The sequence below is a fragment of the Delphinapterus leucas genome, chromosome 3 (genome assembly GCF_059928025.1).
Source record: "Delphinapterus leucas isolate spDelLeu-1000000601 "Yukka" chromosome 3, BTC_Dleu_Yukka2, whole genome shotgun sequence".
Classification (NCBI taxonomy): Eukaryota; Metazoa; Chordata; class Mammalia; order Artiodactyla; family Monodontidae; genus Delphinapterus; species Delphinapterus leucas.
The window spans coordinates 156,645,610-156,663,431 of NC_143131.1; the positions used below are offsets into that span (position 1 = coordinate 156,645,610).

Below are 17,822 nucleotides of genomic sequence, written 5' to 3' on the forward strand. Positions count from 1 at the left end.
CCACCTGAGATTGATATTGTTATTATTCCCATTTCACAGATAAGGCAACAAAAGTTCATAGAGGTTAAGTAACTTGCCAGGGTCACACAGAAAGTGACAAAGCTGGCAGCCAAACTCCTGCCCACACTATTAGCCCCTCTTCATTTAGTCAGATATACATGCAACAGCCATGCGTGCACAGGTGTGCGTGTGTACACAAACACACACACACAAACCCTGCCTCCTCCGTCAGTGCAGGTAACTGATGTCCATGGAGTCATTTTTCCTCACCCTGACCTCCTCATAGGCACCACTCCCAGACCCACACAGCACTGCCCTGATATTCATGAGAGCCCCTCGTCCAGGCACCTATGAGCACAGCCTGCTGCCCACAAAGTTCCCCTCCCCACAGCAGCTGTAGGCTCCGGCCCAGCTGGGGGCCACCCTGGCATTTGGATGGGTGACTCAGGCTGAATCATGGCCCAGCTGCTCCTTGGCAGCCCTCTCCCCCACTCTGCCCAGAAAGCCTATTTTGAAGGCAGAGATGGGCCTCGGGTAGCGGACAGGGAGCGGGGCAGTCGGGGATGGGGACAGGGAGCATGGGCGCTTGAGCAGGAGGGTCTCTGTGCCCTCCTCTACTCCTCAGTGGTCTGCGGGTGCTCTCAGGCAGCCCCCGACCACGCCCCTCATTCTGCCAGGGAAGTGGACCCTTCTGCCTGGACACAGGCAAGGGGCTCCCTCTCTGATCCCAGGGCCCACTTTGGCTGCCCTGCCCCACCTTTTGGCCCTAATAACAACAATAATAACAATATTTACTATTCTAATTGATCACTCACATGTTACAGTATTCTACAGTTTCAAAGCACTTTCTCATCAGTATTGCATTTAATTCTCTTATCAGTCCTCGAGTGGACTAATAGCATCCTTAGGAGTGCAAATTATCATCCTTACGTTTGAGCTGAAGAAACGGAAGCTCAAAGGGATTATGTGAACTATCTAAGGTCACACAGCCGAAGTGACAGAGCCAGGAACCAAACTTAGGCTTCTTGGTCCAATCTGTGGAAGGTAAGCATTAGGGCTGGAGTTAAGCTGCAGTTGGGCACGGCAGGGCCATGGTGGGGACACGGTTGGGGCATTGGAAGTGGCAAGGTAGGGGGCCTGCCTAGTGGCTTGGTGTGTGGCAGGATCATGACAAAATTTTTCTCTTTACCCTTCTACAACTAACAGATTATGGAATCATTTATGCTTTTAAATCTTCTTTTCCATGTTTCAGGCCAATGTCCTATGGCTAACAAGTGCAGAGCCATGGAGTTTCTACTGAGAAGTCTTGACCCACAGGACCTTTGCTTTCCAAAGCCTTAGTTTCCTCATCTGAAAAAATGGGTCTGGGCCTCCAGTGGGGCAGGGTGTTGAGAGGCGTGAGTGCAATCATGTGCATCATGCCCTTTAGAAGCCATGAAGGACTTCACAAAAAATGCTGTTTTTCACATTTTGTTTTATCTTTAAAAAACACCTGTGGGTACTGGGCAGAGGGCAGGTGGGCTTCTGGGAACCTGGGGGCAGTACCAAGAAGGGGAGTGGGTGACAGCTCTTCCTTCCCCCAGCCTGGGCTCGGCCTGGCCTTCCCCCACCCTCAGCCCAGAGCTGGTTTCTAGGCAACAGGATGGATGCAGGGATGGTTCGGAGGGGAGAGAGCTAAAAATAGGGAAGGGAGAAAACAAAAATAAAGTTCCAGAGAAGGCTGTGGAGCCACATTACTAAGGGTGGGGGCGGGAAGACAGGGAGGGAGATGGGTGAATGGTGGGGCACAGGGACAGCCCCCATCCCTTCATCAGGAGAGAGGGCAGTTTCAGGTTACCCAGCCGGCAAAGGTCCACAGAATGCTGACATGTGTGAGGAGGGGGTCTCCGTGTGCACAGCTGAGCGGATGGGGGTGACAATGAGGAGTCAGTTCTGGTTAGAGAACTAGGGGAAGCTCAGAAGAGGGAAGGATTTCAACAGGCAGAGTTGCAGGCAGATGTCCAGGTGAAGGAAAGAAGCAGGCTAAGGAAAGGAAGGTGTGAACCAGGTGGGGTGGGGCTGGACCCACAGATCTCAGAGGCCTGGCCAGGCGTGGCCTCGCCAACCACACACACCGTGTCCACAAAGACGCAGCAGGGCTCTTCCTGTGCTGTGATGCTCGCCCTCCCCAGATTTCCCAGGCCACTTCCTTTTCATTCAGGTTTCAGCTCTACCTCGCCTCCTTAGACGCTTGACCTGACCACGCAATTGAATGCTGGTCACCACCCTTACTGTGTCACATTCTATCACATTGCTCTGTTTTTTTTTTTTTTTTTTTTGCGGTACGCGGGCCTCTCACCGCCGTGGCCTCTCCCGTTGCGGAGCACAGGCTCTGGACACGCAGGCTCAGCGGCCATGGCTTACGGGCCCAGCCGCTCCGCAGCACGTGGGATCCTCCAGGACCGGGGCACGACCCCGCCTCCCCCGCATCGGCAGGCGGACTCTCAACCACTGCGCCACCAGGGAAGCCCTGCTCTGTTTTATGTTCTCCATAAAACCCAAAATTATCTTGATCCATATATTTGCTGATCCATGGACATGAGTTCTGCCAGGGCAGTGACCTGCAGGGCTGTTCCCTGCAGCCCCTTACTTCTAAGAACACAGCAGGTGAGCAACACACACTGTCGAATGACTAAATGCACACAACGTGTGGGCAACCTCCATGTACACGTGTGAACAGAGATACACCTGCATCCATATGTAAGTGTGCACACTCAACACACCCCCCCCCCACACACAGTCTCACTTGCAGTCTCCATGAAATTGCGCAAGCATCTGTTATCTACACTCTGCTGCCTCCACATTTCCCTGTCGTTGGTGGGTTTTGTTTGTCTCCCCTCAGAGCAAGTCCCTTTTGGAAAATTCCAAAGGAACTGGGCTTCGGAGTCAGGCTCGGGGCTGGATGTGGCCTTTGCCACTTCCCAGCAATGTGACCTAGGGCAGGTAACTCTGCCTCTCTGGCCTCCATTCTCTCATCCATAAATTGGGGCTAATAAGGAATCCTTGAGGACAGTTTCAAGTGAAATGAATGGAGGCAAGTGCTGGATGCCTGGGAGATACTGGGCACTGGGGAAATGGCTCTGTCCCTGTCCTGAGGGTGGAGCCCATGAGCTGTGTGTGCTCACACAGGCACTCACAGTCAGGAATTCGGTCTGACACAGGGCTGGCATCTTCCGTTGTCACTTCTGGGCTTGTGCCTGGAATGCATTTAAAGTGACCTCTGCACATGAGAATACTGGTCTCTGAGCAGAAAATCAAGCTCAGAAAACCAGGTGTGTGGCTTGGCACCCGGGAACGAGGAATAAACCTCTTCACAAGCCAGATGGTGAACCTGGTTTGGGCATCTAAAAATGGATATCAGGTGCTGGTAGCTGGCAAGGGGTTGGCAAACTCAAATTCCTCAGAGGTCAGGCAGTTCATGAAAATGAGTGAAGTGGATGGGAGGCACACAACAGGGAGGGAAAGGGACTGTCGCCAACTGGAATCAAATGAAAAATATTTAAACCTTGTGCTAGAAAATTAAACATCTCTACAGGCCAAATTCAACCTAAGGGCCACGAGTTTGCAATCCCTGCTGACTGTGGGTTGTAAATAATGTCTTAATTCAGCCAAAAAGGATCTGGGCATCCTGGAACCCGCCACGTTGAGCCAGAGAATTGGAGTCCACCGGTTTGTTCTCCCTACACACACGTCTGCCATAAGCCTCCTACTTCCAGAAGTAAAGGCTCGTACACTGCAGGCCAAGGTGACCCGAGTGGACCCCGGTCTCCCCCAGCGTGCAAGGCCTTCTCGAGCCAGGCACCACCCCCCGCCCCGAACAACTCAGGGAAGGAGGGGGCGCTAAACACCTGGCGGTTGACTGAATACAGCAAGCTCCTTCCAGCCCTTGGGGCTGAAGGGGCGAAGCAAGGTTTGAGTCGGAAAGGAGGTCGGACCTGGCAGAGAAGGGGCTGGGTCTTCCTCAGGCAAGAATGGGGGTTATTGCGGCAAAGCAGAGCCGGGCTTCCGCATGGGTGAGTCAAGTTAGCCCGCGGCTGCGGCAAAAGAGAGCAAGAGCGCTGCATCGTCGGGGGCGGGGCCTATCACAGGTTGGGGCGGGGGAACTTCTGTGCCAATCAGAGCAGTGCCTTCGCCTTGATGGAGGAGGGGCCGCTGCGCAGCAAGGCGGCATCTCCGCCCCCCTACTTCCCTGCACCGCGGCGGTGTTGGGGGCCCTCTAGTGCCAATACTCATCCGCTCAAGGCGCCTGGTCGGCTTCCCAGATTTCTGCATACCCTTGCTCACCTCAGCCGAGGTCGCAAACTTTCGGACTCCTTTCCGGGAAGGGAGGAGCACTGGTTGCCCGAACTCTGCTTTTTTCCGTGGCAACTGCCCATTTCCCCTCCCCTGGGATGAGTTTTTCTGCGGTGAGCAGGTGTGCGCAGGGGTATGTGCGTATCAGCGTTCTCGCGGGGAAAGGTTTGAGCGAAGCAGCTTCTTCCAGTGACCGCGCTGCTGTTTTCCCAGAGCTTCATCGCGGCGCGTGTGCAACGCAGGCTGGTCTGCACGTGTCGGCCAGCGTGCGTGCACGCTGGACCGCGCGTGCGTGATCATCGAGGCGCCTGCGCTGCATGCGCCTTGAGCCCGTCGGCCCTGCGCCTTGGCTGCAGCGGACTTCCCTCCGCCCAGCACGCCCAGTAGGAGCTTTACTGTCCAGTAGGTGGCGCCCGAGGCCGCCTTCCCGCCTCCCAGCCCGCAGCGTGGCCCAACCTGGGGGGAACCCCTCCAACCAGGTCGTCCCCCGGGGGTGCGGGGCGGGTAGGAGCTGAGGCCAGATGTGGTCAGTCTTGTACCTGGGCTGAGTGTGCCGGGCTCCAAAGAGGGGCGTGGGGCAGGCTGGGACGTGGAAGCCTGTCGGTCGTCCCCATCCGGGGCCCAGCCCAGCCCAGCCCTGCCCGTGCGGCGCCTGCTACAGACAGATTGGCTTTATTCATGGACACCCGGGGGGCGGCCGGGCCCGCCCGCCCGGGACACGCTCACACGGGGGTGGGGGACTCTCCATGCCACAATCACGACACACGACGCCCGCGCTCGGACCGGGCCGGCTGGGGGAGGGGCATGGCACAGCCTGGCTCCTGGTTTTGGTTAAAAAAAAAAGGTTCTTGGGGTCGATGTGGGAATGCGGGTGTGGGGGGGTTCTGGGACTGCCCGGGGCCCCTCAGAGAGCCTCTGTCGGGGGTGGAGGGGAGCCGCTGCTTTCCGACTCGTTTAAAAACACATCGAACATGCTACATCCGCGCAGACACTGGATGGGATGGGATGGGGTGGGGAGGGGGCAACATAGGTGGGGCGAGGCTACCAGCCGTGGCCGCAGCCCCGGCCCTGTCCACGCCCCAGGGTTGGTCGCGAGCAGGTGAGACAGACAGACTCTAACACAGGCTCCGAGGGGGCGCCTCGGAGCGAAGGAAGATCTCGTGTTTTAAGGGGAAGGGGTAGAAGGACAACCCTGGCTCTGGGGGGCGGGGCACGGGACAGGGAAGGGATTGTGCTGCTGGTGGGGGGCCGTCCTGGGCCCTTACGCCTCTGGCTCATACTCCCGATACTCCTCCTGCATCAGAGGGATGGGGGTGGAGTGGAGAAGAGCAAAAGAGGAAGGGGTTGGAGACCAAGTGGCCAGGCCCGGCCCAGAGACCCCTACCCCTCAAGGAGGAATAGTGCATGTCCCTCTCCCTGGGCAGAAGAGAAACCTGGAAGTTGGGGACATCTGGGATGTTCTGGGCAGGGGTGCCTGGCGCCCAGTGCTAGGCCCCATCTGTCCTCCCTCCCTGCTGCCACCTCTGGTGTCTGGGTTCTAGAAAAGGGGGGCTTGAAGCTCCCAGGCCTAACCTTATCCTGCCAGGAACCTCCCACCCCAGCTGGGGATGCCCAAAGCCCCACCCAGCCTTGACACCCCTCACCTGGGGCGGTTCCTCATAACTCTCCCCTTCTGGCTCCATCAGGGGCTCAATCAGCGGCTCCTCTGCAGCTTCCTGGGCCACTTCCTCTGGCTGCAGGCAGAGAAGAGACAGTGCCCATGAGGCCAGCTGGTGATGCCCCTCAAATTCCTACCTTGGGAAGCTTTTGGTTGATTGGGGGAAAGCTAGGCTTTGTTGGCAATGCAACCAGAATTTTTAATTAAATTGTTTATTTGGAGTGCCTTGGAAGTGGGATGGAGGAGTGAAATTCCTCCAATTATGGCTTGAAGCTGGGGGTGGCGAGGGGGAGAGGGCTCTCCATACCCCTCTCCCCAGCACGTGGCAGCCTCCTGTGCTCCCATCATATGGACTGGGTGGGATGGGGAGATAGATGGCACACTCAGTCACCCATTTACCCCTACCCTCTTTGTGTCAGCTCTGTGAGGGGGTGCGTATCAGGTCCCCAGAGATAACCCTGGAGGGAGATGGAGGCTCAGGGACAGGGCTGAGCAGGGGCTCTGAGCCATTCCCCTGCCACTTTCCACCCATCCCTCCCCCAGGGCCCTGTGTGGCCTGGTTTCTTCAGCTGTTGCTATTTTAAGATAAGCTGGAAGCGACAGCTCATGGTGTTGCTTGGATGTGTGAGCTAAGACTCTCCCCTCCCCACTGCATCTGCTGTCCAGACCGGTGCAGACCAGCAGGCACGCAAATAGGGGGCTGCCAGACACATGGCCAGTCCCCTGTGGGCGAGCACATGTATGTGCACAAACATGGGACTGAGCTGACTGCACACGTGGGCACTCACAGTAACCTGAGGTCCAGGCACGGCTGCACAAGGCCACGTGTGGGGGAACCTGTAGGCAAGGGGCACCCCACCTCCCCCACTTCCACATGTAACCACTGTCCCTCCCTACTGGACAGAGGTGAGAATCTTGGGACCCTGGAGGGCTGGCACCTCTACACTCAAGTTGCTCCGGCTCCATCCAGGTAGCTTCAGCTCCTTCACATTACCTGTCATGGGCCCTGTGGGCACATGAGGTTACGCTCCTGGCCTGGCTCACTTTCCCCAGTTACAGGTGGGTCCATCAAGGTCCAGGAGGGGGGAAATGTTAGTTTGCCCAAAGTCACCCAGCTATGACCAGAACCCAGGAAAGAAACAGACTATTAAGAATCCCAGCTCTGCACATTATTGGGAAACAAATGTCCAACAACAGTAGAATGGATGTGTGCTCTGTCATCCTATCACACAGTGGTTACTTCACCTCAAGGATGGGGAACCACAGTGCACACCACAGCATGGTTGACTCTCACGCTTACTGATGAATGAAAGAAGCCAGGTACAGAAGAGCATGTGCTCTAGGATAACATTTCTGTGAAGCTGAAAAACACCCAACTTATTTGTGGTGATAGAAGTCAGGAAGCAATTAGCTGTGCGGGGGGAGACAGGGCCAGGACAAAGGTGAGGAGAGTCAGGTGCCTGGGGTGCAAAGGAGACCCTGGAATAAGCATCCTCCCTTAAATTTTGTGCCCCAGATACCTCACTTCTCTCACCCTAGTCTTGGCCCCGGGAGTAGGGACTGGGAGGAGGTGTAAGGGAGGCTTCCAAGGGGCTGATGTTCTGTGTCTTGATCTGGGTGCTGGTTACTTGGGGAGAGTTGAATTTGTGAAAATTTCATGGAGCTGCGTGCTTTCTGCATGAATGCTGTACTTCAATAAAAAGTTCACTTAAAAACCATCCTAGCCTGGCCATTCACTACCTCTTTGGCATTAGGTAAGTCGTTTTACCTCTGATCTCAGCTGCCTCGGGTGGGAAATGGGATGGTGTCTCTGCTTTGTATGCATATGGGGAGGCTTCTATGATAACGTATGTGAGCAAACTGGGAGGTAGAGACAGAAACTTGCGCCCCCAGCTTGCATGGGTTCTCCATGGGCCAGTGGCCCCAAAGGCCTGGCTTTGGATTGTAAGTCTATGATCTTGAGCTCCCTTAAGAGAGGAGGCTTGAAGTGTCAACAAGTGCTGGTAAGAGGAAGGCAGCCTGAGAGAAATGGTTCTGTGCAAGGCCCCCACCAAGCCTTGAGCTGAGAGCTCAGGCCCAGACCTGCCTTCTCCGCATCCCAGCTCTCAGCGCTGGGCCTGGCCCCATGTTGGCACCAAGGGACTACAGTGACATGAACCTGAGCTTATCCTCCCAACCACCTTCTCAGGGGGGCAGTCAGGATTTGTGATCTTGGGCAAGTCATTTTACCTCTCTGAGCCTCAGTTCCTTCATCTGTAAAATGGGCTAATTGTGATGCCTTCTTTACAGGGATGTTGTGAAGATTCAATGAGAGACTCCATGTACAATATCTAGAACAGTGCCTACCCACACAAGAGATCAGTGAATGGGAGCAATCACTGGAAACATAAGGATAAGAAATGGGAAGTCACACAGCTGATAAAATGCAGAGACAGGACTTGAACCAGAACTTCTGAGTCAAGTCCCAGCTTTCAGACAGGGGAAGGGACCAACTGTGCAAAATGTCTGGAGTGGAGGGTGCTGTGGGATCTCCTCAGCATGGATACCCTCATGCTGAATGCACACTGATCTCCTGATCACGCTGAAGAAAGCCCCACCCCCACTGAGGCGGAGTCTGCACTTACACGTGGACAACACAGAGCACCCCATGGGAGGCGTGTCTCTACAGACATCATATAGACCCACAGAGTGCACTGTCCTAGCACACCTATGGTGACACAAGACCTTGAGGGTGCACACAGGCTGACCATGTGATCGTGGGGCCATCATCTCTTACCGAGCACTCACTATGCCATCCAGGGTTTTTACATCAGTAGTTCTCAAAGTGTGATCCCTGGACCTGCAGCATCAATATCACCCAGGTACTTGTTAAACATGCAAATTCTCGAGCCCCACAGACCTGCTGAATCAGAAATTCTAGGGATGGGACCAACAGTCTGTATTTTAACCTGGCCTCCTGGTGATCTAATGCACACTTAAGTTTTTGAGAACCTCTGAGCTACATTATCTCTAATCTACCTAAAAGTCCTCTTGTGCTCATCTCCCGTCTTAGAGGCAAAGAATCAGGCTCAGAGACATGATGGGACCTGCTCAGGGTCACACAGGAAGTAGTGGAGTTAGGATTCAGATCCAGCTCTGTGGGGCTCCAGAGCTCACAGCTCTCACCCTACAGCGTGTCCTAATGAGGTATCTGACTTCCTGCACACGTGGGTAGCCGCCACCACTTGCCTGGGGTAACATGTCTGCACAAATGTGTGACACACAGTTCACCCCTCCCCATGGCCCACTTCTGCTCATGCCTGCCTCAGGGCCTTTGCACGTGTTCTTCCTACTGCCTGAAATATACTTTCCACATGGCTTGCCTCATCCCTTGGGTGTCAGCTCTAAGGTCACCTCCTCAGAGAAGCCTTCCCAACTTAAAGTAGCCCCCTCACCCCTTGACTGTCTATCCCCTCACTCTTGTTGTCTTTTCTTCATAGCACATACCCCTGTCTGAAACCATCTTGCTTACTGGTTAGCTTTTTACTGTATCTTCTCCCACTAGAGTGTCAGCTCCATGAATGTAGGAACCTATTCTGTCGTAACCCCTAGAACAATCCCTCTCTAGCATGAATACTTGTTGACTGAAAAGACATGAGTGAACAATCAGAGACATATGTGGATGAGGCCAAAAGCGGTCCAGATGACTCTCACAATCAGGATACATGTATCCAGCCAGATCTAGGTCATAGTCACGGGGAGTGCCATGCCCGTACACAGCTTCATGCAGACTCATTCTGAGCTGCGTCTAGCAGGGCCCTGCAGAACATGAGGCAAGGTGGCTTGTGCCCCAGGCTGGCTGGGGGAGCAGGGAGCCTGGTGGCAGGTTTATGGGTGTGCCTGGCATGTGTGTGTGTGTGTGTGTGTATGTGTGTGTTGTGTGTGTGTTGGAAGGATAGCTCACCTTCAGATCGGTGGGAAATTCCTCCTTCTTCACCAGGCCTGTGGCTGCTGCGATATTCCCAGCCCCAGAGAACACAGCTCCTCCCAGATGAGATGCCTGCTCCTTGGTTTTCTCAGCCACTGCGTCAGGGAGGGGGTTGGGGGCCAGGGTGAAGCAGGCATAGATGCCACCCTCCTCCATAGTGTCCCAGGGCCTGCCTTCCCATGGAGCACACCCCCAGGAAGCCTTAGGGGTGCCCTCTTCCACCACCCCTCCCCCGCAGTCTCTGGGGGCCAGCCAGATCCCAGGCCAGGGTGAGGACACAGGGCTGAGCAGGGCTGGGCCGGTACCTGAGGCCACTCCTTGTACAACCCCTTCTCGGGTCTTGCTTCCTATGGGGACAAAAATGAGCACACATAAGGGCTCTGAGCCAAGGGAACAGACTCCAGCAAGCACAGCGGTTACAGAATGGGCAGAGGGACCCAGTCAGCAGTGGGCATCCTGGCCCTTCACTGCCTCCTTGGGCTCCCAAATCCCACAAGTGCCCCCCATGCCTATATCATCAGGACTTCCAGTTCTCCCCACTCTCTGTCCCCTATCACCCCCACCTGATATGATACCCACACCTCTGGTGGATGTTGCCTGAGCGCCAGCACTGGGAAAGCACTCTACCTGCGCCGGTTCATTTAATCCTCTGCCCAGGATGGGAGCAGATGCGGGTGGAAGGGGGGTGGAACTGGGGGCGGGGAAAAAAGGCTCTGTATTTGGAAAGGTGCCCCTGGTGCCCCTGATGCATAACTCCCCACATCCTACCCGAGGACACTCACATCCCAACATTCCTCGCTCCATTTCTTCTAAAGACCCTCTTCTAACTAGAGTGCAAATCCCTCCTTCTGGCCAAAGTTGGGAGAGTCTTAGATGCAGAATGGGTGTATAAGGGTGACTTGAAGATGGTAACTGACACCCATGGCATTGGCTGGGTCTTTCCAGGAGTGTAGCAACTGGGAAAGGCAAGAGATCCTAACCTGAGGTGGTGGGGGGTGGATGCCCTCAGGGGAGTGGGCTGTCTCCCATCCTGAGGATTTGGCAACCCAGACAACAACTGACAGAGCCAGAAACGGGTGTCTGGGCCAGCTGAGGCTGGCAGGAGGAGGGTGCAAGAAGACAGGATTCTCAGGGCTAAGTCCAGTTAGACCCAGAGACTCGCAGGGATCAGGGGTTGTGCATGCACATCCATTTATTCCTCCCACAAATGCTTGTTGGCACCTGCTCTGATTCAGGTTCCAGGCCAATGGCTCACTGTCAGATGGAGGAAAGAGAAGAGCAGAATTGGTGCCCTGGACCTCAAGCAGTGGGGAGAGGACTTCCAGCCTCCAGGGGGTGCATGATGGGGGAGGGGGCACTGCCTGGGTCTTGACAAATGGGGATTTGCAGGGATATGGGATATGCAGAAAGCAGAAAGCAGGCTGAGGAGGGTGTTCCAGGCACAGGGAACCATGTGGGCAAGGCATAGAGAGGTGTGTTTTCAGGGCCTGAGCGGAGCACATCGACGGGTTCTGTGTGCTCAAAGCAATGGAAACTGAGGCAGGGCCACGAAGCACATTGAATGCTAGGCTACAGGGAGCTGAGGCTTTGATGAGTAAGAACTGGGGGCCATCAGGAGTTCCTGGTCAGGGGGAGGAGTAGGAGGTGCCCATCTAAGGGGAAAGGGAGGGGCCGAGTCTGTTAGCAAGGACACAGTGTCAGGGGTGCCAGGGGTCCACAGGAGTGAAAGGGCTGAGGGAGAAGGGAGGAGGGAAGAGGGAGGCCAGAGCTGGGGTCCAGCAGGTGTGAGCTCAAGCCTTCTCCCAGTCTCCATCACCTCTGCCCTAGCTCCAACCACCCTCATCTGGCAACTATGTTACCACCCAGCGGGCCTCCCTGCAATTTGTTCTGTCCCCAGAGGCCTGAGGGACTTTCCATTCTGAAGTCAGATCCTGTTGGTCCCTGGCTTACAGTCTATCATGGCAATTATAATAATGCTTTGCCCGGGCCTGCAGGGGCCACTCATGAACTGGCTCTTGCCCACCTTTCTGATCTCATTTCCTACCACTGCTTTCTGCCCTCTGCTCTCGAATCCAGTATCCTTCAGCCCATTCCAGGGCCTTTGCACCTGCTTTTCTGCACCCCCTTCCCAACCTCCTTATTCTTCGGGCTCAGCTCAGATGTTACCCTCTTTGTTTACCTTACCAAAGTGGCCCCCACCCCAGCCACTGGATGTCAAATCCCACTACTGGAATATTTGGCATCACTATCAGGAGAGCCGGCACCTACCAGCACATAGTAGGTGGTCAATAAGTATTTTTCGAATTATCACAACTCCAAGTCTGCCAAAACCCTGGGCAAGTTAACCAGCCCTCTACAGCCTAAATAGGAGATAATTCTACGGGCCGCACAAGTTAAGCCCTGAATCAGCAGACAGAATTCAATCAGTGTCTTGCCCCACTTTATGCAAATGATCCTGCAGGCTCCCTCTTTTTTCCCACTTAGGGTGAGACATTTTAACCACTTGGACTTTCTCCTGATGACAGCTGTCAGCTGCAAGGAGGGTGCACCCAGAGGAGAGATGCCAGTGGTGGAACTGCTGGGAGGAGGGAGACCCAGAGAGCGATTCAGAGGTGGAAGTAGCTGGAGAGGAGGGCTGGGAGGGAGCCCCAACAATACTGGGGGGAGCACAGCAAGGGGAGGGGGCATTTTGGAGTCCATAAAGCTTGGCTCAAACTCCAGCTTCGCGTTTTATCAGCTGTGACCTTGACCAAGATAGTTAAACCTCTGGGAAGCCCCAGTTTCCCTGGTCTGTGGATGGGCAGGGAGCATTAAATGAGGTAATAGATGTTATGGATGTATTTCACAGGGTACTTGGCAGAGAGTAAGGGCTCAGCACCAGGTAACTATTAATAATGGGAAGAATAAGGAAAAGAAGGCTGTCTCCTTTGATCCCCGCCTTGGTCCCTGGACTTTCAGCTGAACCCCACCCTCACCAATCTTTCCCCCATTCCCCCTCCAGTCAGTCTCATCACTGGCCCAGGTTCCATCACTGGCTATGCCTTCAGTGACCCCTGCTGACCCAGCCCCATCTGCTGACTCATATTCTCCTGCCCAGACCCCCCACTCCCTCCTTCTAAGGACCTCGGCTCCACTCCCTCGGAGGACACCAAACCCCTGCACCCCGGAAGCCCCGCCCCTCGCCCACCAACGTAGAGGACACCCTCCTTGGTCTTCTCCGCGGCCTCGGTGACCCCCTGCTTGGTTTTCTCCGCGGCGGCCACGACGCCCTCCTTGGCCATGGACAGGCCCTTCATGAACACGTCCATCCTGGCGGCCTGAGGAGGGCGAACACACGGGCACGGATGTGCTGGCCCCGCATTCTCATCCCAGCCCTTCCGGAGAGACGCTGGTGTCCCCTCCCCTCCCTCCAGAGACCGAAGGCGCCCTTCCGGGCCCGGAACTCCCTCCCGCCTTACCCCCTCCCCAGCGCTAGGCCACAGGGCCGCAGCGAGTCCTAGCGTCCTTGAAACCGGGGACGCAGGAGAGGCCACCGCCTCGGTTATCCGGGGCCCTGCAACCTGCAGCCCCGCGGAACCGGAGTGCTGGGCAAGGCGCTGGGCAAGGCGCGAAGCCCCGGGGCCTGTCTGTACACACACGACAAAGTCACACGGCCATGCACACAAACATACTCCATGGACACGCTCACGTGCACACACAGGACATGCAGGCGTTCAAAAGCGCACGGACACTCTGACACACAGGGGCCACACGGCCGCGGACGCACGTCCACACGGCCACCCAGGCAGTGGCAGACACCGAGCAACAGAGACACATACCCCGGGGCGCACACTGACAGGCACCCACCGGCGTCCTCTTTCCGTTCTCCAGCCCCTTCCCCATCCCATCCAGTTCCCTCTCCATTCCCAGCCCTTTCCTCAGCCCGGGTGCCCGGAGCGCGGCCGCCTCACCTGGATGCGGGTTCCGGGCTGGGGATGGAGCTGCGGCTGCGGCTGCGGCTGCAGCAGCGGCAGGCGGATGCAGGGGCTCGGCTAGGATGGGCTGGGGTGGGCTCGGGGCCGATGGGGTATCGGGCCGTGGCCAGGCGCTCAGTTTGGTCTGCAGCAGGCGGGGCGTGAGCCCTGAGCCGGGGCGCAGTAGTGCCCTGGCCTTGGGTGCGTCGCCAGCCACCGCTCGCTCCTAGCGCCCTGCTCGCTCGCGCGCTTCTGCTCTGGCTGGGGCGCTGCGGCAGCTCTGAGCTCAGCGCCCCCACTGGCGGCCGCGCCACCCCTCGGCCTGACTGACGGGGGGCGGGGAGGGTGACATCTCCGCGGAGCCCGCAAGCCTCACGGGGCGGGCCCGAGACAAGCCGCTGGGGAACCCGGAGCGTCGTCAGACTCAAGTCCTGTTCCCAAGAGTCTAGTCTGGTGAGGGAGAAAATGCGGCGTGCTGAGTAGGGACGTACAGTTGGTTTTAGAGTTCAGACCTGTTTGGATCTCAGCTGTGGTTTTATTAACTGTGGGACCTTGGGCTACTCAGCTCTCCTTTCTGAATGTCAATTTCCTCTTCTGTAAAATACGGATGGTTCATTCAACGAACGATTATTGAGCGCTTAGGTGCCAGGCAGGTTTGAGGCTGGAGACAGGGGAAAAGGAAAACGAGGTCCCTTGCTCTTCGAAGTTTACAGTGGTGAGTTTCTGTGTGTGCAGAGATGGGTCACAGGACAGAAAATAAACGTCAACACTTAAACCAAACAAGGTTATTTCAGCTTCTGAGAAGTGTCATGAAGATGATGAAATGGAGATGAACCAGAGTTACTAGAGGAGGGGCACTTGAGACCAACTGGTCAGGGGAGGCCTTTGTGAGAAGGTGAATGGGAGCAGAGACCCCAGAGAGGCGCCAAGGCCGGGATGCTTGAGAGCAAGATCCATAGAGAGGGAACTGCAAGTGCAAAGGCCCTGAGGCAGGACTGTGCTTGGGAACAGATAAAAGACTGAAGAACCAGGAGGGAGGGAGAAGGAGGTGGACATGATCCTTTTTAGTGTGGTTATGGTCTGGATTGTCAAAATGGCCATAGAGTGCCAGGCACACATAGGTCCTTAGTTGGTATATGACAGAATTATGACCAAAAAGCTGTGGGATCCCAGAGGAAGGGGACTCTGACAGCTCAAGGGAGTCATAGAAGGCTGTACAGAGGAGGTGACATCAGAGCTGGGCCTTGTGTGATTTCATCTGGCAGACAAGGGAGGAAGGGAATATTAGGCTGTGGACATAGCATGGGCAAAGGCACTGTGGTTGGAAATGCAGGGTGTGTGAGAGGGCAATCAGGAACCAGACTACGCAGGGCCTGGAAAAAAAAATGTTCCCAGATTGCTGGTAGAGCTGCAAATTGTTACATGCTTTTTGGAAGGTGATTTGGAAACATTTACCAAAGACATAAATGCATGCTCCTTTGGAGCCAACAGTTCCTCTTCCAGGAATTCATCCCTTGGATCTCTACCCATACAAGCACACAAAGACATTTGTGCAAGGATGTTCACTGCAGCCTGGTTTATTGTAGCAAAAAACTGAAAATAATCTAAATGTCCCTCTGTAGAGGACTGGCTAGTTAATTGTGATTCATCCACTCAGTGTGACTCTGTACTGCCATTAGAAAGGATGGGCTAGACCCATATGTACTGATGTGGGAGTGTGACAAGACATGGTGTGAGGTGAGAGAAGCAAGGTGCCAAACTGTAATGTGTGGAGCTAGGCAATTAAAAAAAATTATTTTATTGAAGTATAGTTGATTTACAATGTGTTAATTTCCATTGCACAGCAAAGTGATTCACTTATACATATATATATATACACACACACATTCTTCTTCATATTCTTTTTAATTATGGTTTATCACAGGATATTGAATATAGTTCCCTGTGCTACACAGTAGGACCTTGTTGTTTATCCATTCTATATATAATAGTTTGCATCTGCTAATCCCAAACTCCCAATCCATCCCTCCCTCACCCCCTGCCCCCTTGGCAACCACAAGTCTGTTCTCTATGTCTGTGAGTCTGTTTCTTTTTCATAGATAAGTTCATTTGTGTTATATTTTAGATTCCACACGTGAGTGATATCATATGGTATTTGTCTTTCTCTTTCTGACTTTACTTCGCATGATAATCTCCTGGTCCATCCATGTTGCTGCAAACAGCAGTATTTCATTCTTTTTTATGGCTGAGTAATATTCCACTGTATACATGTACTACATCTTCTTTGTCCATTCATCTGTCAATGGACATTTAGGTTGTTTCCATGTCTTGGATATTGTAAATAGTGCTGCTATGAACATTGGGGTGCATGTATATTTTCGAATTATAGTTTTCTCCCACTATATGCCTAGGAATGGAATTGCTGGATCATATGGCAACTCTATTGTTAGTTTTTTGAGGAAGATCCATACTGTTTTCCATAGTGGCTGCACCAGTTTACATTCCCACTGACAGTGTAGGAGGGTTCCCTTTTCTTGTGGAGCTAGTCAATTTGGATACAAGGAAAATACATACACTCACACAGTTATATATAGACACCTTATATATAAATATAGACATCTGGATATACAAAGAACACACCTGCAAGGACTTCCAAAACACTGTTAACAGTAGTTGCCCCTGGCAAATGGGATTGAGAGAACTCAGGGAGAGAAGCTTGTACATTTCATTACCTTCCTTCTTGTGCTGTTTGATTACTTTACCTTGAATAGTATTTTACTTGTGTAATTTTAAAAGCTGGCATGGGGAACAGCGTGGCCTCTCATCATTGAAACTGTCTCCTTCCTATGTCTGGGGGATCCCGCACCTTATGAGACAGAGCACATCTCCCCACTCCAGGAGCTGACGATGCTTTCCCAGCTTTCCTTGCTGCCAGGACATGTGACCTCAGCCCCAGACTTGGAACCTGAACCTAGTGCCAGGAAGAAGCAGGGAAGGAGGAGAGTCTGCTTTGGTGAAGGCAGGTGGTGGTGATGGTGGTGGCAGTTCCTGCCAGGGACCAGGGGCAGCACTGCTTTTGGAAGCATCAGTCACCAATAGGGCAAGCTGTACTGTCTGTACTCAGCTGTAGCATCTGGGGAGTCTTCCTGGGACTGCCTGACAATGTGATTTGGCCATCATTCCAGGCTGCACGGTCTCCAAGGGGACTCTGGCTTTCCAGGAGAGTTTCTGAGCTGCCCACTAATGGATAATAAACTCCTTCTCTGTTTAAATAAGCCAGAAGTGATGTTTATGACTCTTGACTAAGATCCCCTGAATGTCAGATGAGGAAGGACCAAGAAGTAGGGAGGAGAGGGGAGGAAGAGAGAAAGAAGACCATACGAAGGGTGTCTGTACTCCTTATTTTAGGAATTGGGAAGTCACTGAAGGATTTTAAGTACAAAAGAGACCTAAATGAGACTTGCATTTTATGGGGCCCAAATGGAGGTGGGTTGGAGGGGGACACTGCTAGAATCAGCAAGAGCAGTGAGGAGGCTGGGTCAGAATCCACTGGAGGAATGATGAAGCCTGAACCAGGGAAGCCTCGGTGAGGCTGGTACAGGACTGGAGGGGAGACATGAGCATCACTGAGGACATAACTTATTAGATGTTGGGGAGGAGGGAGTGAGACGAGTTCAGGAAGATCGCCAGGTTTCTGGCTTGGACAATGGGGTGAGTGATGCTGCTGCAAAATGAAATAGGCATTGAGGAGGTGGGGCAGCTTTGGGGGGTGATGGTAAGTTTGTCTGGGGCACACCGAATGTGCAGGACGAGGAGTCCAGCTGAGAGTTGGATATCTGAGCCCGGAGCTCAGGAAGTCACTCCAGGCTGGCTTCAGGTATCGATTTGGGCCATGGTATAGTGGGAAATCTTT

General features: G+C 54.2%; 1 protein-coding gene across 2 annotated transcripts; it reads right to left on the reverse strand.

Annotated features, from left to right (window-relative positions):
* Nucleotides 1-334: 334 nt before the first annotated feature.
* LOC149749850 (beta-synuclein) lies at nt 335-14,200 on the reverse strand. 2 transcript variants are annotated; one of them, XM_089909714.1, is made up of 6 exons: nt 13,907-14,200; nt 13,144-13,273; nt 10,262-10,303; nt 9,933-10,051; nt 5,976-6,065; nt 335-5,626 (listed from the first exon to the last, which is right to left on the reverse strand). In XM_089909714.1, the coding sequence occupies exons 2-6, from the start codon at nt 13,262-13,264 to the stop codon at nt 5,594-5,596; spliced, it is 405 nt and encodes a 134-aa protein (XP_089765840.1). In that variant the 5' UTR covers nt 13,265-13,273; nt 13,907-14,200; the 3' UTR covers nt 335-5,593. The 2 variants fall into 2 exon arrangements, with proteins under 2 accessions (XP_089765840.1, XP_089765841.1); XM_089909715.1 differs by lacking the exon at nt 13,907-14,200 and having other exon boundaries at nt 13,144-13,323.
* Between the last annotated feature and the right edge of the window lie 3,622 nt (nt 14,201-17,822).

Excerpts from the sequence above, each read along its gene's own strand:
- LOC149749850 (XM_089909714.1), bottom strand. The coding sequence starts at position 13,264 with ATGGACGTGTTCATGAAGGGCCTGTCCATGGCCAAGGAGGGCGTCGTG. Across the intron at positions 10,304-13,143 it reads GGAGGGTGTCCTCTACGTTG|GAAGCAAGACCCGAGAAGGG; the intron begins GTGGGCGAGGGG and ends TTGTCCCCATAG. Across the intron at positions 5,627-5,975 it reads GTTATGAGGAACCGCCCCAG|GAGGAGTATCGGGAGTATGA; the intron begins GTGAGGGGTGTC and ends CCTCTGATGCAG.